Here is a 22,995-nt window from a genome sequence, read left to right on the forward strand (position 1 = left end):
AGAGAGGTGTGTGTAGTAAAGCTGCTCAGAACGAAAGATTTAACTTACTTTGGATTCTCAGAGCAATAGAGATTTTTATCAGCATTTATTTGCAGTTTAATACAGCCTTTCTGGGTGGCTGAGAAATACTGTACAGCCTTTCTCTTTAGGAGCAGCTGTGCAGAATAGAGGCATCAACTTCGGAAGTGAAGCTTCTGGGTCGCACTGCAGAACCATTTGAACAAAAGTCTGGTTTTGTTTCATTTCTTGGCAAAAAGGCAACTTGTTCTCTCTGCGTTTCCGCCATTTCCACTTATACCTCCAATATTAGGGAGAACCAGACTTTCGGTTAGGCTAGAGGAATGTCTTTAATTGACTATGTGTACAACAGAGTCTGTCGCTTTACTTCTTCATTTAAAGCTGTCAAGAATAGCAACAACAGCGGCACCTAAACAGCTTTGACAGACTCAATCCAATCAGAAAGCAGATGGATTTAACCCATTCCTGGATACTATATCCATATTTTGGAAAAGAGATGTATCAGATAAGAGCAACACCTATTGGCAAAAAAGTCAACTGTTGAGCAGTAGAATGGCCCAATCAGCTGAGAGTCAGGAACAGTATGCTTCAAAAAGTGCTCCACAGAATTGCTGCAGCAAGATGGGGAAGCCGAAAATCAGCTGTTTAGCGCTGAAGAAGTCTTTTAAAAGGATCCCACAGTTGCTTGGATTTTAGCCATTTTTGGTGCTGGAGTCAAATTTAAAGGACGCTGCTGCTCAGTCGAACTAGGAAGCTGCCGAAAGGAAACAGCTGGCTACCCAGTTTAACTGGCCACTGCTGCAGCAGATTAGCTGGCTAACTGGTCTGACCTGTGCCACTACAAGGAAACAGTTGCTTTCCATTTTTCAGCACCTGGCACCCCAAGATCAGGAAGTCTTGAGAAATTTTAAGGAATCTTACCCTCCCACTCCATCTCCACAGAGTAGAGATTTGATTTTAGGAGACGAAGACCAGAAATATTGGAGTCTTTCAAAGGATGAGGGTCAGCTTCTCAACCCCCAGTATTCACGGGGCTACTCCACCCTTCCCTCTTCAGACCGCTGTTTAAGGTCAAGACCACAGCCAACATGGGAGCTGAACCTAGGGTATCTAGGTGGATGTCCTGGGCCATGGACAGGGGTTGTGCCATCAAGGAGACAACAACAGATGCCAGCCTCTTTGATTGGGGTCTCACTTTCAGGCGCAGATGGCATGGGGCAGTGGTCATAGGAGGACTTAACAAACAAAATCAACTGTCTGGAACTCAGGGCAGTTTGCTTGGTCCTGAGAGGGTTTCAGGATAAGATAATGGGCCATCACATTCTGATCCTGATGGACGATGTGACTACCAAGGCCCACAACCATTAAGGGGGCACACATTCAAGAGCAGAGCACTTGGGCCTCTGGCCAAAGAAGTATCTTCTCTCCAAAGAAGAAGAAAAAGGTGAGTTAACCCATACTTTGGATTCTCATTCAATACATCAAGAAGGATTTTTCATGTAGATGTTGAAAAAGAGAGCAGAGAGGGCCGAGCCCTGTGGCATTTCACAGCAGAGTGGCCTAGGGGTCAACTCTATCCTCTCACTAATACCGACTGCAATCGACCGGGGAGATAGGAGGAGAACCAGTGTAAAATGGTGCTGCCCACTCCCAATCCTCCAGCCATCGCAGAAGGATACCATGGTCAATGGTATCAAACGCCACTGAGAGTTCAAGAAGCACCCGGATGGAGGAGTGGCCCCTATCCCGGGCATGCCAGAGATAATCTATCTGCATGAACAGTGGTATATGTACTGTAACTGGGTCTGAAGCCAGATTGAAATAGGTCTAGATAATCTGCTTCTTCCACAGGAGTTGGAGCACCATCACTTTCTCAACAACCTTGCCCACAAAAAGCAGGTTGGAGACTGAATGGTAGTTGTTCAATAAGGCTGGATCCAGGGAAGGCTTCCTGAGGAGAGGCCTCACAACCACTTCTTTTAGCAGTTGAGGGAAGAACCCCTCACTTAAGGAGGCATTGACTAACACCTGGAGCCAGCCTTGTGAGACCAGCCAGGAGGTCACGGGTCCAATAAACAAGTGAAGGCACTCATCTCTCTCATGGCCTCGTCCACTTCATCAGGGGTCACAGGATCAAATTCATCCATATAACATGACTAAGACTTGCCCCAGTCATCTCCGCCGACATTGCCCAATTGGAGTCCAGTCCTTGAACAAATTCCTCGACTCTACTCTGTAAGGGATCCCCAGCTCTCTCCATGTTAAGAAGAGACTGGGCCACCCTAAAATGGGCAAGAATCCAATATGCAATAAGTGCAGAAAAATGTGAATATTTTGTCTCTTGTATCGCGACTAGATAAGTTCTAATTTACTGAATTTACTGGCTTTACTGAAGGCAAATCATGTCAGACTAATCTCATTGATTTCTTTGACTATGTCACAAAGGTGTTGGATGAAGGTGGTGCCATGGATATTGCCTACCTAGACTTCAGCAAAGCCTTTGATACAGTTCCACATAAAGAGCTGATAGATAAATTAGTGAAGATTGGACTTAATCCCTGGATAGTTCAATGGACTTGCAGCTGGCTGAAGCGTAGACATCAGAGAGTTATTGTTAACGGCGAGTATTCTGAGCAGAGTCAGGTTACAAGTGGTGTGCCACAAGGGTCTGTTCTGGGTCCTATTCTTTTTAATATGTTTGTGAGTGACATAGGGGAAGGTTTGGTAGGGAAGGTTTGCCTATTTGCCGATGACTCTAAAGTGTGCAATAGGGTTGATATTCCTGGAGGCGTCTGTAATATGGTAAATGATTTAGCTTTACTAGATATATGGTCAAAGCAATGGAAACTGCAGTTTAATGTTTCCAAATGTAAAATAATGCACTTGGGGAAAAGGAATCCTCAATCTGAGTATTGTATTGGCAGTTCTGTGTTAGCAAATACTTCAGAAGAAAAGGATTTAGGGGTAGTGATTTCTGACAGTCTCAAAATGGGTGAACAGTGCAGTCAGGCGGTAGGGAAAGCAAGTAGGATGCTTGGCTGCATAGCTAGAGGTATAACAAGCAGGAAGAGGGAGATTATGATCCCGCTATATAGAATGCTGGTAAGACCACATTTGGAATACTGTGTTCAGTTCTGGAGACCTCACCTACAAAAAGATATTGACAAAATTGAACGGGTCCAAAGACGGGCTACAAGAATGGTGGAAGGTCTTAAGCATAAAACATATCAGGAAAGACTTAATGAACTCAATCTGTATAGTCTAGAGGACAGAAGGAAAAGGGGGGACATGATCGAAACATTTAAATATATTAAAGGGTTAAATAAGGTCCAGGAGGGAAGTGTTTTTAATAGGAAAGAGAACACAAGAACAAGGGGACACAATCTGAAGTTAGTTGGGGGAAAGATCAAAAGCAACATGAGAAAATATTATTTTACTGAAAGAGTAGTAGATCCTTGGAACAAACTTCCAGCAGACGTGGTAGATAAATCCACAGTAATTGAATTTAAACATGCCTGGGATAAACATATATCCATCCTAAGATAAAATAGAGAAAATAGTATAAGGGCAGACTAGATGGACCACAAGGTCTTTTTCTGCCGTCAGACTTCTATTTTTCTGTGTTTCTAATATAGATTCTTTACAATGTTTGGTCAGACTCAGACTTACTAGCCCTCCAGCATCATTCTAGGCATCTCTTCTGGCGCTTCATCTCTCGGAGGGCCTCGGTGAAATGAGGAGCCCTCCTGGATCCATCAGTTATTTTAATACAAGGAATTTTATGGTTTAATATAGTTAATTAATGGTTATTTCAAATTTGTGGATAGCTACGTGATTTCACATTACTTTCTCTTTTCATATCCCCATTTCCTTCATCTACTTAAAGCAATGCAGAGTGGAGAGAGAGAGGGATTTGGAGTTCACCTTACTACCTTTCCCTTTTTAATTGCAAAAAAATCTGTAGTTCTAGGAGGTTTGTTGCTTCCTTCAGTTGAGTCCTGTTGGACTCTCAGAGTGCCAGGACAAGTCCCTGCAGTTTCATTCGCAAGGTTTTTCATAAATAGTTGCAATTTGCTCCTTTTTAGGACAGTTTCCTTAAGTTCTGTGTATCTATAGACAATTAAGATTATAGTGATATTGATCCCAAAATCTAATGCACTCAGTATAATTGATGTGCTCAGTAGGATAAAAATTGTGCTGCTGGTGCACTTCATGGGGCAATTCTAATTTCCCCCCCTAAATGGATATATTCTTTGAATATATTCACTTTCTCAGAAGTGACTTTTATGGGATGGGGGTTCCTGAATTGTATTGACTTTTTTGGATATTATTGTAACCCATTTCAGCATTTTTGAAACACAGTGTTTGGATTAAGTTGGCTTTGCTGATCTTCAGGCTTTCCTTGTGGGCTTTCTGCATATCTTTGGCTGTTCGGTTGTTAGAAGGCTATAGGACGTTACAAGTTTTTTAAATAAATCCTGTCAGTACTATATTGAATAAATGGGGGGAAATGCTTTTATATAAGAAGTTAAACAAATTCTGAAAAATGTATAGCACTTAAGGGTAAAGTTTCTTGAAATAACCAAATTCCTCAAACGTGGGGGGGGGGGGGGATGATTTGATTTGTTGCTAATTTGACAATTGCCTCAATTGAGATTGGAGTTAGAGGTTATAGGAAAATAATGTGAACTGGAAGCCAAGTACATTTCCTTCAGTGCTTGTGTGTAGAAAAGGTTATTAAACTTCAAAGGCAAAATTACGGTAGCACTATATTTTTCTGGTAACCCTAATATTGTGTTTAGTTGGTTTAATAAATAATTACCAGGCCAAATATGATTTTAATGTTCAGTTGATTAGCGTTTTACTTTAATATTAAGCAATGTATTCAATGTAGCCTGAAATATTCATATATTTTTGATTTTTTTCAACTAGAGCAGAAGAGAATATAGGGATGAGGGGAAGAATGTGAATTCCAAACTTTGAATTATACTTGATATGCTTCATAATGTAAAATGTATTTACATTTCATGACTTAGTTAAAATACTCTGTGACTTACATATTCATCTATAAAATTATTAAAAATCACAAAATAGTTAAAAGATAATAAGTGTAGTTGCTAATGATCACAGTATATGATTACAATTAATATTTGAAAAACTGGAGAAAGAGAATACTGTTATATATGGATGATTTCGGGCTGTTTCACAGGAAAGACATTTTTTTTATCCCTGACCCCTTAACTCCATAAGGGTTGAAAAGACAAAACATGAAATCAAAATTCCAATGTTAGGATAGATTCTACCGTAGGTATTACTTATAGGTAATAATCAGCACTTGAATTATTCTCAGAAACCTATTGGCAGCCAGTATACTGGTTAAATTTGAGTTACTATTTTGTGAAACAGTTTTCATCTGTTTGCACATGGTCTAACACTTCATCCAAATTTTAGATTCTTAATCAGAAGGCAACCCCATGACCCAGAATGTTGCAGTCATTGAGATGTGATACAGCATGAGTGCCTGATAGCCTACAGGCATCCGATCCAGACATGCATTGCATTTCTGGTTTGGCTCATTTTGTTTACAAGACATTTCCCAACTCCTTATGTACGTGTTGTCAGGATGTCATGAAAAGGTGAAAATCTTTCCCACAAGCAACGTGCCTCTTTCTAAAATTTTCAGGAAAGTTAATATTAGATTATTATTGAAATTGGGAAAAAAAAATCACAATATAAGATCTATTTTATATTGATTGCTATTTTAAAATTCTAAATACTATCTCATGTTTATTTATCTTCTAGTACTTCATCTCGTCTTGTTAAAGGTGATTGCCGCAAAATGAGTCTTCATGGGGCTAGTGGTGGGCATGAAAGATCAAGAGATAGAAGAAGGTCAAGTGATAGATCACGTGACTCATCTCATGAACGTCTTGAATCCCAGCTCACTCCATGCATCAGAAATGTTACTTCGCCAACAAGACAACATCAAGGAGGTATATCATGAGAAACCCGTATCTGTTTTAGATATTTACTTTCTAGTTTTTATTAGATAGTACATATCTTTGTCAAACAAAATCTTTTCACTTGGATTCTTGTGTCACAAACCTAAAATGTGAAAGCTCCAAAATTAATATGATATCTCATTGGGAATGTAATTTATTCACTGCCCATGGCACTGGGTGTTTTATGATCTGGTAAAGCAATAGAAAAGATTAAAATTGTAAGAGAACAAATACATTACAAATAAAGAGTGGAGGAGGGATCTTCTAATGCAGTAACTGCATCCAGGATGGAACAAATATTAATACTGTACTCATTCACCATTTAATATTTCTAATTGTGTCAAACTAAAAATTACCAAGAAAATTATTTAAGCCTCAGTTACATACATTTGGTTACAACGTTACATGTGTATGTTCTCCATAGTAGCTGGAGCTAACATCCAAGAATCTTCTATTTGATATGCTGTAATGAGGCCTAAGCATAGAAATTGGTTGTGCGGCATTTTTTTTCAATCTATCTCCTACTTGTTTTGGATGCTGGCAAGCTTTTTGGGATGGAATGTGTAATCCAAACCATCTGGAGAGTACCACATTAGGGAAAATTGGTCTATGGTTTCTCAGATTTTAGAATAATTTAAAGTCTTATAATCCCCTTGCTGGATTATTTTTTAATTAGTTTTTTGTCCTACATTTATTACTGTATAAATAGCAGCAAACATACTTAATGCTAGTGCAAGGAGACTGCCTCTTTTCTGTGACACACCATGAGATAGTACCCTGAGTTATTACTGACACCAAACCAAAATCCCCAAAATAAGTTTGGCTTAATGTGGAAAAATTGTTGCTTATGTTTTTGAGATATGACCTGTTCTGATGCTACAACTCAGTTTTAAATACTTGTATTACTTTTCATTGCAGAACGCGAGAAGGATCATAGTTCATCTCGACCAAGCAGCCCTCGGCCTCAGAAAGCTTCTCCAAATGGTTCCAATAGCAGTCTAGTAAACAGTAGTAGAAACAGCAGTCAGTCAAGTTCTGATGGGAGTTGCAAGAATACTGGAGAAATGGTTTTTGTGTATGAGAATGCAAAAGAAGGCGCACGGAACATAAGAATGTCAGAGAGAGTAACACTTATAGTGGACAATACTCGATTTGTTGTAGATCCTTCAGTTTTTACTGCACAGCCAAATACAATGCTGGGCAGGTTGGTATGGCTTTTTATTGCATATATACCATCAGGTATCCTGTAAATCATGGCTAAAAACAAATGTCTTCATATTGTGAAATAATTTTGATCTCAATATTTGCTGAGCCCTAATGGCACAATAGTTAGAATTCAGTATTGCTGACTAATTCTGCCACCTTCCAGAAGTTCAGTTCTCATTGGCTCAAGGTTGACTTAGTGTTCCGTCTTTCCAAAGTCAGTAAAATGAGGACCCGGATTGTTGGGGGCCAAAATGCTGAGTCTCTAAACTCCTTAGAGAAGGCTTTAAAGCATTATGAAATGATACGTAAGTCTAAGTGCTATTGCTATTGCTGTCAAATACTTGAGTGTAACATTTCAGGTGCAGTTTAGTCTCCTTTAATCTACCGTATATACTCGAGTATAAACTGAGATTTTCAGCACAAAAATGTGCTGAAAAATCCAACCTCTACTTATATTTGAGTCACTGACCTTCACTGACCTGAAAACTCCCGTGCAGCATTTTCCAAAGCTGCACAGTTTGGATGTGAAAGGCAGGGAGGAAGGAAACCTCATGGCTCTGGTAACACAAGGGATTTTTTTCTTTGCACGTCTGCTTCTGCTCTTTCTACAGTCCAACCAGCAACACCCCTCAGCTACCTGATTGGCAGCAGGCTGAACCAATCACAGTTTCTCCTCTATAACAGAAAGGAGGCACTGAGAGAACTGTCTGATTGGCAGCAGGCTGCACCAATCACAGCTCCTCTACAGGAAGCACTGGGGGAAGGGTGGGAGGGTTGAAGAGACTTTCAGAACGAAGGAACCATGGCTTTCTCTTCTGTTCATGCCAGCAACAATATTTTGCAAGTAAATAAAATGTACAAGTAAAACATAAGTTACCTATTTAAATTTGATTAATTTCTAGTAACAGAAGAGGTTATTTTGTAAGAAAATGTTGCTTCAAGTGGGGATAACTGTGTAATTAAACTTTTTCTTCCAACTATACTTATCATACCCAAGAGGATTGTTAATGCTGACTTGTTTAAAGCAATACAAAGGTTAGGATAATATAATAGTATGAATTTGATCATTAATCATTTGTTCTACATAATTAATATGAATAGATTTACCTTTTTTTAGAGTATGGTTTCTCCTTATGCAAGATAAATATCATGTAGAAGAAAGATTTTACAATTAATGATTGAGTAACCCCCAATTGTTATTTACTGATCTACTGAGATAGTAATAATTTTAACTTATGAAATATGTTTTAAATGGAAAATCTGAATATTTATCATATGGAAGTTTGATTTAAGCAATTGTTTTGAAATAATATATGAAATCCCAATTATTAAGAAAATTATAATGATATTGTTATTACATTCCTAAAGATATTTTAAGAAGTTTTTGGTTAAGATAAAAGAAGGAATTAAAAAGGGGGGAGATTTTGGAAGGGGAGGAAGAAAGGTGCAAGAAATAAAAAATATTTTGGAAGGAAAAGTTACATAATAATAATAATTACAGAGTTGGAAGGCACCTTGGAGGTCTTCTAGTCCAACCCTTTGCCTAGGCAGTAAACCCTACACTACTTCAGACAAATGGGTATCCAACATCTTCTTAAAAACGTCCAGTGTTGGAGCATTCATAACTTCTGGTGGCAGACTGTTCCACAGATTCATTGTTCTAACTGTCAGGAATTTTCTCCTTAATTCTAAGTTGCTTCTTTCCTTGTTAGTTTCCACCCATTGCTTCTTGTTCTGCCCTCAGGTGCTTTGGAGAATAGGTTGACTCACTCTTCTTTGTGGCAAGCTACAATAGAAGAATATTCCATTTTTATAAGTTACCAGTAGCCACTGCATTTTCCACCCTAGGCTTATATTCGAGTCAATAAGTTTTCCCAGGTTTTTTGTGGCAAAAATCGGGTCGACTTATACTCTAGTATTTATTTATTTATTTATTTATTTATTTATTTATTTATTTATTTATTTATTAAATTTGTATGCCGCCCCTCTCCGTAGACTCGGGGCGGCTCGCAGCAGTATATACAGTGTATTACTGTATTTTTCATGAAGTACAATTTAATTGTTGTGTGGTTTCTTTTTAAACAAGTCTATCCTTCCTGGAAATAAGACACTTCAAGATTTCTTTCCTGAATAATTACTTTTAAAATAATACTAGTTGTTTTGAAATTACCTAATGTAAAGGGTCAAATTCATTCTTGAGTAGAATATGCAATAATGATGATGCATACATTGCCATTTATCTATAGTCAGAAACTTTTAAAAAATAATTGGTCTTTTTATGATACATGATAAGTCTGATTGAAAAAGTAATAGAGGCAGACAAGGGGAAAGCAAAAAATAATTAAAGAAAAGAGCTGGTTTAATTTATATTTAAACTTAAGTAAAAGGTAACAGTGCTGTTATCATTACCTATTTAATTATATCCCCTCAGCTTAAACATAACAGTTGGACAACTTCAGAGAAGGCCTAAGTTTGGAGAAAGGGTGGTGCAGAACAAGATAGGAAGCGTATTTATTTTACTTATTTATTCGATTTTTATGTCGCCCTTCTCCTTAGACTCAGGGCAGCTTACAACATGTTAGCAATAGCACTTTTTAACAGAGCCAGCGTATTGCCCCCACAATCCGGGTCCTCATTTTATCCACCTTGGAAGGATGGAAGGCTCAATCAACCTTGAGCTGGTGATGAAATTTGAACCACTGACCTACAGATCTAGTCAGCTTTAGTGGCCTGCAGTACAGCACTCGAGCTGCTGTGCCACCTCAGCTCTGTATGCAGTACATGTTCAGTATATGCTAACTTACTATTTGGAAACAAGTCAATATTAATTACAAAACTTCCAAAAAGCAAAGTAGTTGGCTATGTTAATGTGGGAACTTCTTTTTAATTAGTTTCAGCTTCAGAAAGCTCTGAAGAATAGCCTATTTACTTAAATACTACTAGATACTACTCATGTGGAGATCAGTGTTATTTCTTACTCATCCATTTCCACACAGATATTATTAAAAATTGCAAAACACTTCTATCTTAAACTTTGAAATTCAGAGGTTAATGTTTTTGAATTAATTTATATTTTGCATGCATTAAAATAAAAATTTCCAAAAAATGTTTTCCTTTGGCTATATGAACATAATGTAATCTCTTGTAAAGTCTGCAAATCCCTCAACAGTACATATTCTGAATTTAGTATTTATTAGATTTGTATGCCGCCCCTCTCCGAAGACTTTCCTATTATTTCTTCTAAAGTTTTACCAAATTGAATTCAAATACTAGTGAACTATGTGCACTGTGTGGATTTTGAATAATATGTTTTTCTCTCTCTCTTCTGTATATAGGATGTTTGGTTCCGGAAGGGAACATAACTTCACACGTCCTAATGAAAAAGGAGAATATGAAGTGGCTGAAGGAATTGGTTCCACTGTATTTCGTGCTATCTTGGTGAGATTTCATAAGATACTATTTTTCCTACCCATTCACATTTATGAATTTTTTAAAAATGGAACATAAATCCTATAGAAGTTTATTATGAAGTTCTATATTTAAACAATATTCTAGGTACTATTAGTTTGTATCAGAGATGGCTTCCCCCTGGTTCAGACTGGTTTGTCCGAACTAGTAGTGACCTGTTGGTGATGTCAGAATGATGTCACAGAACTGGTTTGGTTGGTGCAGGTCTGTGGGCACTGCTATCTTTAAAAAAAAAAAAAATTAAAATTTATTTTTCTTCTGAGCATGTGCAGAAGCCAAGTTTCCAGCACTGTGCATGATGTTGCCATCTTGCTTTTGGCTTTTTAAAATTTATATTTTGGGGGGATTTTTTTGCTACAGTGCATGTGCACACAATTTGCACGCATGTGCTCCCACGCGGCACACCTACGTGGCACCAGAGGAAGCGAACCTGGAAAATTCAGGAATAAAGAATTTAGATGTAAGTCTATGACTTACTCTGTTCAGACATCTCATGTATCTGAATATTAAAGGATTCTCAGCTTAGTTAAGATACTGGCCATTCCTTTTGGGCTTACCATCTATGTGCCATGTTCTAGAACATGGCAGTGCATTGCTGGGGAAAGCCAGCAATAGTGAGCAAGCAATTTTTTCATTAGTAATCATAAAGTTTATGATTACTAATATAGTAACTGAAAAGACTGCCCAAGAAAACACCAAAATTTCTCATCTGTTCAAATCTGCTATTTGTAAGCAAGGGAGTAGAAGACTAAAGTTGGGAGACAGAATGAATACATTAAAATCTTTCTATGATTACATTTCTGAGGCAAGAGATATTTCCTAAGATTCATTAAACATAATGTTATTAGCCAAGCAATTTGAATTGCTTTTAGAATTTAATTGTTGTTCTAGTTCTTTGTGACTCTTCTCAGTCTCCATAGGACAGGAAGGTGTTTGCTTCATTCTGCAGCAACACTGAACATCCAGTTTGTTTGCAGCAGCAGAAAAACATGCAAGGATTTAGAAAAACGAAGGGTTATTCTATACAATGTTTTCTCATAAATCCTTTTATTTTTTAAATTTAAGGATTATTACAAGACTGGGATGATACGTTGTCCTGATGGAATATCTATTCCTGAACTACGAGAAGCATGTGACTATCTATGTATTTCTTTTGATTATAGTACTATCAAATGTAGAGACCTCAGTAAGTAAAACATTGCCGCTAACCTCCTATACCTATATGTAAATTTTTATGATGTGGTTTTCTGCCCATAAACTACCTTAAGTAATATTTGAGCATTTATCAATTTTAACATCATTAAATAGATTATAGATTGGGTTGATGATTCGGTTTAGTAATATATACTGTATTCATACCTGTTAAGTGCATAGAGGCTTTATATATAAAATTTTATTTCACTCATAGACCAGCATTATATAGCATATAACAATGCAACTTATAACCAACAACTCCATATATATCTGGACTGTAGAATGAAAGAAATAGTTAAAGTATTAAAGTAGTTAAACCTTTACAAATGTCTAACAAATACTTTTATTGATTATAGAGAAAGAAAATACTAAATAAAATATATTTTAAAATATCAGTAGATAACTATAAGACATGTCACTGAACATAAGCTATCTTAGCTGTGGAAATATAGAGTTAAAACTTTGCAATAATAGCCCAAACTAAGAACATTGTAACTCTTAAAACTACATGTAGGAATCATAACTAATAATAAGATGACCAAACTGTTATAAAGGGATTCTAGTCTAATAAAAAAGGCATAGTTTCAACTCTGTTACCTGTAAACTTTTCAATTAGTGATAATTGAATATATTTATAATTGAATATGTATATGTATATATGTTGAAGGAGAACCTGCTCAGTAGACTTGGCTTGCCTAAACTTTCACAGACCTAAATGTCCCAAGTGTAGGATTTTCCTATATCTTTCTTTCAAAACAGTCAAAGTAGTGCCTCTTCTACATTTTGGATACTTTTAATTGAATAAGGTATGCAGCAGATGCTACTGTATGTCTGTGTCAATATTAGGAAGAATTGAAGCACTAGTTAGATCAGGCTTTACATCTATTAATATTATATGAGTAATGCTTAATTGGATTCAGTGGTGTGTGTGTTGTCAGCTCAAGATGGCTCATATACTAATTATTACCCTCTTATTTTTACAACAACAACAACAACAACAACAACCCTGTGAGGTGGGTTGTGCTATGATAGAGAGATTGGTCCAAAGTCTCCCAGCTAATTTTTATGCCTAGAATTCAGAGTCTACTGGTTTCTAGAGCAGCACTTTAATTATTATACCACATACACCACACTTTCAATATTTGCTGGTTTAGCATAGAACTGACTTGATGAAATCTCAAGGATAGTAAATAAGGAAGGAGGGAATACTAGACAACTGTATTTATCTAATAGGAATTGCTTCCAAAGAGGCTGGAATTCATCCTCCACAATTAAAAGGGACTGAAGCCAGAAGATAAAAATACATTTTATCTGATAATGTAATATTAATAGTTTAGCCTCCCCTCACAGCAGCCTCTACAGGTAGTGTACATTTATAGAGACATTGGAGGACCTGGATTACTGATTTTAAACCTGTAGACTTTCTGTAGAAAGTCAGATTAAAATAGGGACTGAAGGTCCCATGTAAAATGTTGATACCAATATTTTTGCTCACTAGCAGCAGGTAAATTGCTAGTCCCTTCTGTTTGCTATATTAAGGATGGTAGATCTTTGAGTTCTTTGGGTAATATAGGAAGAATGAAATTTCCTTAGAAGGATGAAAAATATTAAGTAATGTAAGTAATATTAAAATGTTACCTGCTGAAATAACTATCTCACTATTTGCAAAGCATGGTTTTTGAGGTGCCTGCAAAACATTAATGATTTTAATGGGTTGATTAATTATCAGGTTACATTATTTTGGTCCATCTTATTTAGCCTTATGTGCAAGTCAGAGATACCTTGTAAACATCAACAATTACTATTCTAAGCCCAGAAGCTAGGAAGTACAAGGTAACATATTTAAAATCTTTGAGCATCATTTAGCAATTATGAGAATTATGAGGTTGCACTTCTCCGTACTGAAGGAGCGGGTCCAGCAGTCACATGGGTTGCTCATGTCCAATCCGGTGGAACTGAGCCTAGTGTTAAAAAAGCTTGCCGGATCCGCCCCTTCCCCAGAATTCGCTCAGTTCGCATATCCTGCGGTTGTATTGTGATAGCTCGTTCAACATTCTAACACCTTCCCTTCGATCTTTTCCTTCAAAAGTAGTAAGAATTGTTTTACCATTATTATTTACTTGCACGGATAGCGCCAGCCGTTTGAGGCTCGGCTTTTTTCCTTTGGAGAAGTTGCGGTTTCGTTTTCCCCCGGCGGTTTTGCCGTATACGATTCCCGCGGCCGCTTGTGGATTCCTTTAATCCCTTGGCCTGGAGGTCTCGGTGCAAGTATTGATTTATTTATTCATTATTGTAATATGATTAAAGGGCTTTAATATACCTCCTGCGGAGTGAGACGCCTTTCCAGTCTCCTGGACTTAGTCGATCGCTTCCCCTTTAAAAATCCTATCTCGGAGCGATTTTCGGCGCGAAGGCCTTCGCGCCCATTTTTAAATTTAGGCCTCTCGTGTTGGCCTTCTGCCAGCCGCGTAGGCCTCAGTCCACCGCGTGGATCCCGGAGCGGGCCTTGGGACGCCCAGGCTTAATTCTCCACCGGCTAAGCCTCCAACCAGAGTGCCTTGGTTTACTTAATTAAAAAGTTTAGGGAGGCTGGGCCCCGCTGGATCTGGGGACACGAACTCTGGGTTTGCCCAGATTGCCCTCAAGTCTCAGCAGCTTCGAGGCCTCGAAGCAGGATCCATTCCTCTTGGGAAGTACTTGAAATTCTTCTCCTTAATTATTCAGTTATTGGCTCAGCCTTGTCTTCTGTTAATTGTCAGACTATGGCTACTTTTCCCAAGAGAGGCACAACTAAAGGTCCCAGAGAGGCCAGGCCTACAGGCGATGAAATTACTAGTATCCCCCAGGCCTCTTCCTCCTCTTCTCCAGGGGCCCGCCCCTCGACCAAGGTCACCAGGGCCGAGAAGAGAAGGGACCTAGCCCTACAAAGAATCCATGATAAATCAGCAAAACGTTTGAAAGTACAGGCCCAAGTACTCAGTAGTCAAGACCCTCCAGAGGCTTCTAGTCTACCTCCTTCTGGGGTCCCTGTGTTATCTCTGGATGAGCCTAACCTAGACAGACCCCAACCTAATCTATGGGGCATAGGTCCAGAGGAACCAGATATTATTGAAGATTCCCCCCAGCCAGGATCCTCCCAGGCCTTTAGGGATTCTTCTGCCATTCCTGCTGATATTTCTAGTTTACCTCCTGAGTTCCAATCTATTTTTTCTGTGTTGTCCAAGGCCATTGATGCCAAACTCTCCTCCATCAATGAGCTTTCCGTACTTCCTCCTCCTCCTCGTCCCTCCCGCCCCTTGGGTTCCTCCCCAGCGGTTAGAGCTCCTATTCAGGAGGATTCAGATTCCTCTCAGGACGAATATGAGGATTTGGAGGATGATGAGGATCCCTTTCAAGGTCTCTCAGATGATGAGGAATCCCAAATAAAGGTTCCTTCTCCAATTACTATTTTTCCTTCTCAATTGTTCAAATCTCTCCTCCTCAAAGCTAGAATTTCTACGGGATTAGCGGCCCAGGAGAAACAAGCCTCTACTTCCACTGATCCCCCGGAGGAGAACTTACCTTACTTCACAGAGGAACAGGAGGATAACGAGGTAATTCCTATGCCTAAATTGTTTAAAGATGCCCTACTTAAACAGTGGGATTTCCCAGCCTCTGGCCTTAATCCCTCCACCAAGGACAGAAAATTGTACAAACTTTCCTCTTCCTATGAAGAGCTCCTCTCCTTTCCTAAACCGGATGAACCTGTCAAGATCCTTCACTCGGCAGCGGCTGTGCCAGGCGAAGCAGAGGAAGTCCTCCGCCCAGAGGACAAGCGGATTGAACAAATGCTCAAAAGAGGATTCACCGCAGATTCCTGGGCCATTAAAAGTTCTGCAGCGGCTTCCTTTTTCTCCAGAGCCATGCTTCTGTGGCTTCGCCAACTACAACAGCATATTCCTCCCGATGACTTGAGAGGTCAACAAGACTTCAACAAGGTCTTTGCAGCTGCCCAGTACGTGGCTGATGCCACCTTGCAATCTACTAGATTTTCTGCTAAGTCTATTGCAGCTTCTACAACGGCAAGAAGACTCCTATGGATTCGCCCTTGGCAAGCGGGAGTACGCCAGAAGTGGCAGTTATCCCAGGGTCCCTTAAAGCGCGATCTTCTTTTCGGTGATCTTCTGGATCCACTCCTCACGGAAACCACGGACAAGAAGAAAGTCTTGGGCCCAACCACCAAAAAGGCTACCAAAATACAGTCCTTTCGTCGCCCAGGGCGCCAGCCAGATCAAGCGGCTTCCTATCAGAGATCTCCAGGTCAGTATTCCCCCCGCTTTCGTTCCCAAGGTAGGAACTCCAGGGGCAGAGGTTTTCGCTTCCAAAGGGGAGCGTCCTCTAACAGGGCTTCAAAAAAACCTAGATGGTAATTTTTCCTCAATTCCCATAGGGGGTCGCCTAGCCCATTTCGCCTCTAATTGGCGTCTCACCTCCAAGGACCCCTGGGTCATTGACACCGTTCAAACAGGCCTTCTATTAGAATTTGTTTCTCCTCCCCCGAAACGTTTTATTTCCTGCCCTTCTCCCAGGTCATCCTCAGATTGTAACCGTATGGAGGAGGCCATTTCTCATTTATTGTCAATCAGAGCCATTCAACCGGTCCCTTCCGGTCAGAAGGGCCTAGGATTTTACTCCATCCTATTTATGGTGCCAAAGTCCTCCGGAGGTTGGAGAGCTATTTTGGATTTAAAGAAGCTGAACCTATTCATCAAATATAGGAAGTTTAAGATGCACTCCTTATCTTCTATTTTGGCCGCCATCCACACGGGAGATTTCATGGTCTCTTTAGACCTCACTGAGGCCTACCTTCACATTCCTATAGCCAAGTGCCACAGAAAGTTTTTACGTTTTTCCTTTCAAGGTAGGCATTTCCAGTATAGGGCAATGCCATTTGGCCTTTCCTCGGCCCCTCGGGTCTTTACAAAGCTCTTGGGGTCCCTGGCGGCCTATATCCGGGCGTCTCCCATCCACATTTTATGTTATCTTGATGATATTTTGATTCATGGGAACTCCCTAGAGAAAGTGATTTCAGACCTGTCTGTCACCATGTCAGTCCTTCAGGACCATGGATTTTCCATCAACTTTGATAAAAGTCATCTCCAACCTTCCACATCCATTTTACACCTGGGTTCCATTATTAATTCAGAATCCTCCCAGGTTTTTCTCTCTCCCGAGAGAAAATTCAGTATAGGGGAGTTAATTTCCAACATTTTATCCAAACCTTCAGTATCCATAGTAACTCTGTCTTCCCTTTTGGGGAAGATGGTGTCATGCATAGGCATCATTCCCTGGGCTCGCCTTCATGCTAGGGAACTTCAGTGGCTCCTATTACCCTTTCAGAGATCGGGGCACAGCAACTCAAATCGTCGCTTTGTCATTCCACCAAGTGTTCGCAGATCCTTCAAGTGGTGGAAGTCTCCGGCCATGGACAAAGGATCCCCGTTCAGGTGCCCGGATCAATTTGTCATCACCACAGATGCCAGTCTATCGGGATGGGGCGCCCACGCCCAGGGGATGATAGCCCAGGGCACGTGGTCCCCGGAGGAAGCTTCCAGGCCAATCAATTGGCTAGAATTAAGAGCCGTTTCTCTGGCTCTGAAACATTTCTCTCCTCGCATTCCCAACCGGCACGTTCTCATTCTCACCGACAACATTGCCACAAAAAGCCATATCTGCAGACAGGGGGGCACGAGATCCAAGGCTCTCATGAGGGAGGCCCTCAAGTTAGGCCTTTGGGCGGAAAAACATCTTCGGTCGCTCCTAGCCGACCACATCTCGGGGAGCCTCAACGTCCAGGCGGATTGGCTATCTCGAGCAACGATAGACCCAGGAGAGAGGAACCTCCATCAGGACCTGTTCCATCAGATCTGCCTCAGATTCGGCCTACCTATTCTGGATCTCTTCGCGACCAATGCGAACGCCCAACTCCCTCGCTTCTTTTCCAGATTTCCATCCCCGGGAGCGGAAGCAATCAATGCCCTCCGGAGCCCATGGCCACCAGGCCTACTTTACGCCTTTCCTCCAATTCCAATTCTTCCGGACGTGATTCACAAGGTCCTCACCGAGAGGGCCCGATTGATCTTAATCGCCCCGCATTGGCCCCGTCGACCCTGGTTCGCGGATCTCCAACAGCTGTCCGTTCAGGACCCCTGGCGACTCCCCGTTTCGGGGGATATGCTGCGGCAGGGGGCCTCATTCCATCCAGACCCGGAGTGGTTCCACCTCACCGCCTGGCTGTTATCAGGAGAGACTTAGAACTGCGTGGTCATGACCCCGATACAGCGGAGGTCATTTTAAGGGCCAGAAGGAGTTCGACCAATCGAATCTACGACCACACGTGGTCCAAGTTTCACCAGTGGTGCCTACAGGAAGGCCTCTCCCCTCTGTGCATTCCCATACACAGAATCATCTCCTTCCTTATGCAAGGCTTCCATAAAGGACTTTCTACCAGCACCCTCCGGCGTCATCTGGCAGCCATTTCATCTGTCCTAGGGGGCCCCCGCAGACAGCCTCTCCGATCCTTTCCAGAGGTTCAGGAATTTCTCAAGGGCATAGCCAACCTCAGACCTTCCAAGGTCCACAGGTATCCATCTTGGGATTTGCCTCGGGTTCTCCATTCCCTCACGCAGGCACCATACGAACCCCTAAAATCAGCGTCCCTAAGGTACTTATCCTTTAAGGTAGCATTCCTGGTGGCTATTACCTCTGCTCGACGCATTTCGGAGCTGGCTGCCCTCTCAATCAGGCAGGACCTTTGTCAGTTCCATCAGGACAAGGTAGTCTTGCGACTGGACCCTACCTTCTTACCCAAGGTCAGTTCCATGTTCCACAGAACTCAGGATATTGTCCTACCTTCCTTCTGCCTCCAACGAGACCATCCCTTGGCAATTAGATGGCACACTCTGGATCTTATTAGAGCGCTGAGAATCTATATCCAACGCACAGGACCCTTTCGGAGGTCAGAAGCACTGTTTATAGCCTATCACCCCAGAGTCATGGGGACCAAAGTGTCTTCAACAGTAATAGGCCGTTGGATCAGAGGGACTATATCTAAGGCCTATGAATCGGCCTCCCTCTCAGTTCCAAGGAACATCACAGCGCATTCCACCAGAAGCGCAGCCACCTCGGCCGCTTGGGCGACTCAAGCCCCGTTGGAGGAGGTCTGCAAAGCAGCCACTTGGGCCTCGCCAAATTCCTTCATCAGGCACTACAAGATTGATGCTTACGCTTCAGCGGACGCTGCCTTTGGCAGAAGGGTACTCCAATCCGTTATCTCACACGATAGCAATCTAATCCCACCCTAGGGACCATCTATTGGGTATGTCCCATGTGACTGCTGGACCCGCTCCTTCAGTACGGAGAATAGGCGTTGATTGCTTACCTGAACGCCTCTTCTCGTACGGTGAGCGGGTACAGCAGTCACTTCCCGCCCTTGTATGTGTCTTCCTTACCTTCCTATAATCCTTTTTTCCTCTAACAATAAGAGTTGAACACTACAGAGCTTCACAGCTGAGCCTAGTCTATGGATTCGCGAATTCTGGGGAAGGGGCGGATCCGGCAAGCTTTTTTAACACTAGGCTCAGTTCCACCGGATTGGACATGAGCAACCCATGTGACTGCTGTACCCGCTCACCGTACGAGAAGAGGCGTTCAGGTAAGCAATCAACGCCTATTCTGTTGTGCCAAAGGTAATATATTTATTGAAGCAATTAATAATGGCTCATCTAGCATTCAGCTCAGTATTCTTATGAGCAGAGAGTAATGAATTTGATTGCTTTCATTTCAGGTGCTCTCATGCATGAATTATCAAATGATGGTGCTCGGAAACAGTTTGAATTTTACCTTGAAGAAATGATTCTGCCACTGATGGTAGCCAGTGCTCAAAGTGGGGAAAGAGAGTGTCATATTGTAGTGCTCACTGATGATGATGTTGTTGATTGGGATGAAGAGTACCCACCTCAAATGGGAGAAGAATATTCTCAAAGTAAGTCAGTTGCACTCCAGTTGAATTTGGCTCATTCCCTTTTCTATATAATTAATTGTATCATTAATTTTTAAAATATATGCACTAGAGTACCTCTGATCAGTCTGCATTGTGCGGACTTGCATCATTTAGTAGACACAATTTTTATGGTAATTCAGCACATTGATTCTGTAATGTGTCCTGTCAAATCTGTCATTTGGAGAATTACAGGCATATTTGACTTATGTTGACATTGTTCCATTTGTGTATGCAATGCCACAATGTAGTCAGTGTTCAGGGGGCATATTAGCCTGGATTACCATTTTGGATCACTTCTCAGTCTAGTAATAAATGGATTCTTAGATAATATAAATAATATTATTCATATTTTAAAATTGTTTCAAAATGATTTTTTTTTACCATTATCGTATACTGACTGAACATATACAATTTATTGATTTCATGAAATGTATTTTTCCCCAGTTATTTATAGCACAAAGTTATATAGGTTCTTCAAGTATATTGAGAACAGAGATGTGGCCAAATCAGTACTGAAGGAAAGAGGTCTTAAGAAGATTCGATTAGGTATCGAAGGTAAGATAATTTTATCTTGTTGTCTAATCCAAAATGTAATGAAAAACTAGGGTGTAGACACTTACGATCTCAAACCACAGTGAAATAAGAGGGAGTACAGGTAGTCTTTAACAACAATAGTTGCGGCCACCTACTGGCTTCCCTATTGATTTTGCTTATCAGAAGGTGGCAGTGAAGGTTGTAAATAGCAATCACACAAATGCAGAGATGCTGCAACAGCCAGAACCTTGAGGAAAAGATGTGAGTACCCTGATTCAGCGCTATCATTAGATCGAACAGTCACTGAAAAAGTGATTCTTAAATGAAGACCACATAATACTGCAATATGATGAATTTGAAAAAAGAGATAGATAAGCAGTCATTGTGTTGCCCTTTCTTCAGTATCATGTCTTTATTCGGGTAAACAATAGTTCTGCTTAAGTTTAAGTTTTATTCTTATACAGAAACATACCTTGAAATTTCAACTTAGAATGAATCATATATCTTTTGTGAAGTGAATCTAATTACAAAAAGTGTTAAAAGTAGAATATCAATTAAACTCTAGTGAACAGCTGGATTAAAGGACATGCCTTAAATATGCCATTTAAATAAAATATTTTGTTGAATAAAGTACTGTATTTTAGCAGAGAGTCCTCAAATGTTGAGTGAAATGAAATTTATAAATGCTATTGGTAATTTTTTTTAGGTTATCCCACATACAAAGAGAAAGTTAAGAAGCGACCTGGTGGGAGACCAGAAGTAATCTATAATTATGTCCAAAGACCTTTCATAAGGATGTCATGGGAGAAGGAAGAAGGGAAAAGTCGCCATGTTGACTTCCAGTGTGTGAAAAGTAAATCAATTACCAACCTAGCAGCAGCTGCAGCAGACATTCCCCAGGACCAGCTAGTGGTGATGCACCCCACCCCCCAGGTGGATGAGCTAGATATTCTACCAATTCATCCTCAATCCAGCAACAGCGACACAGATCCTGAAGGACAGAACTTGCCACTCTGATCCAAACTATGGGTTAAACAAAAGCATGCTATTATTAAAAAAAATTGAAGATGCTGTAATGAGCTCATACTGCACTGCAATTCCAGCTTCCCTTCATTGTGTAATGAACATAAAATGTTTCAGGATATTGCAGTATGGACTACACAAAGACCAAAGTGGGATCTGATTATGGTTTGTAGGAGTACATATGTAACATCATGAGATTCAGTTACATACCTGCATTTGTTTCCCAGTAAGTAGCTTTTGTGGTATTGGTTGTATGGTGGACTGTTATTAGCCTCAAACTCTTGTCAAAACAGCAGGATTTGGAAGCTATGGTTTCTTCAGTATTTTGGTACTCAGTGGGCAAAATGCAGACTTAACATTGATAGTGGCACTTTACAGATGGTGGACAAAAATATTCTCAGCCATTTTTTAGTCTGGGTGCATGATGTTGATTCTAACAGAGTGCGGCTTTCAGAGATTCTCTATTCAGCAAAATATAAATAAGTTTGTTCTGAATAGAGGTAATAGGTTAATTAACTTGTTCTCTAATGGATGAGCACAACATTCTTGCCACTGGAACTTTTGGGTTGTAATCTAACAGCCTACTTTTTTCAGAATTATCCAGTGAATTTTTTTCACGTTTTGATGTGAGCCATGTTGAAGGGTCAGGAACAACTGATATGGGCTTTATCTTTAAAAAATGCCTTATCTTAAATCTGTTCACAGAAATATTTATTTACTGAGAGTTTTTTCATATGTGTCATAGAATAGAAAAATGCAAATTGTTCACTCTTCACTTAATAACTGATTGTAAACTCAAGTTTTTCATTCAAATAAAATTTCCATTATTTTAATATTAGCAGTAATATAAATTATTCATTCTTCTGAAACTGAGGATTAACAGTCTTAAGTTGTTTACATTTTACAGAAAAAAAATCATCAAGTCATCTTTTCTTTTCTTTAATATGTAATGGATTGCTTTTTCTATGATTCCCCATTTTTAGGATTTTTCCTGTAAAAATATGGCAAAATAGGGCAATTCATGAGAGTTTGGAAATTCTCCTGAAATAGTTGATTAAGTGCTTTTAACTAGAATTGACTTCATTAAATATTTTGTAGAATTAGACTAGTACCTTTGGATTAGTTGAGTCAATTGTTATTTGTTATTTGTGTAGCATATTAATGTCATCTTAATTGACCAATTAAATTTATTGGGAACAGGGCTATTGTTTTTATAAGGTATAAATTGAGCTGGCAGAATTTACCTAATGTTGGCACAATTTAAACCATATATTCTTTTGAATAACAAGTTGAGGCTTAGAGGTGTATATAAACTATGAATAGGAAACTTAAGTGCCTTTCCAAAATGCCTGTAAAGTATTTCTGAAATAAATTGGAAATGATGCTTCAGAGCAGGGGTTTGCAGCCTTGGTCACTTTAAGACTTGTGGACTTCAACTCTCAGAGTTCCCAGTAATTCTGGGAGTTGAAGTCCATAGGTCTTAAAGTGGCCAAGGTTGGAGAGCCCTGC

The 22,995-nt window shown here is 40.1% G+C and overlaps 1 protein-coding gene across 6 annotated transcripts in view; it reads left to right on the plus strand.

Annotated features, from left to right (window-relative positions):
* BTBD10 (BTB domain containing 10) overlaps positions 1 to 22,319 on the plus strand; it is a 42,144-nt gene extending 19,825 nt beyond the window's left edge. For all 6 annotated transcript variants that reach the window (XM_070762813.1, XM_070762795.1, XM_070762804.1 and 3 more), the window contains exons 2-8: positions 5,821 to 6,011; positions 6,939 to 7,224; positions 10,562 to 10,664; positions 11,760 to 11,880; positions 19,714 to 19,911; positions 20,374 to 20,484; positions 21,170 to 22,319. In XM_070762813.1, the coding sequence (XP_070618914.1) occupies positions 5,858 to 6,011; positions 6,939 to 7,224; positions 10,562 to 10,664; positions 11,760 to 11,880; positions 19,714 to 19,911; positions 20,374 to 20,484; positions 21,170 to 21,480 (1,284 nt within the window). In that variant the 5' untranslated portion in view covers positions 5,821 to 5,857 and the 3' untranslated portion in view covers positions 21,481 to 22,319. The remainder of the gene's footprint in view (positions 1 to 5,820; positions 6,012 to 6,938; positions 7,225 to 10,561; positions 10,665 to 11,759; positions 11,881 to 19,713; positions 19,912 to 20,373; positions 20,485 to 21,169) is intronic.
* Positions 22,320 to 22,995: the final 676 nt, after the last annotated feature.

The sequence above is a fragment of the Erythrolamprus reginae genome, chromosome 1 (assembly GCF_031021105.1).
Source record: "Erythrolamprus reginae isolate rEryReg1 chromosome 1, rEryReg1.hap1, whole genome shotgun sequence".
Classification (NCBI taxonomy): Eukaryota; Metazoa; Chordata; class Lepidosauria; order Squamata; family Dipsadidae; genus Erythrolamprus; species Erythrolamprus reginae.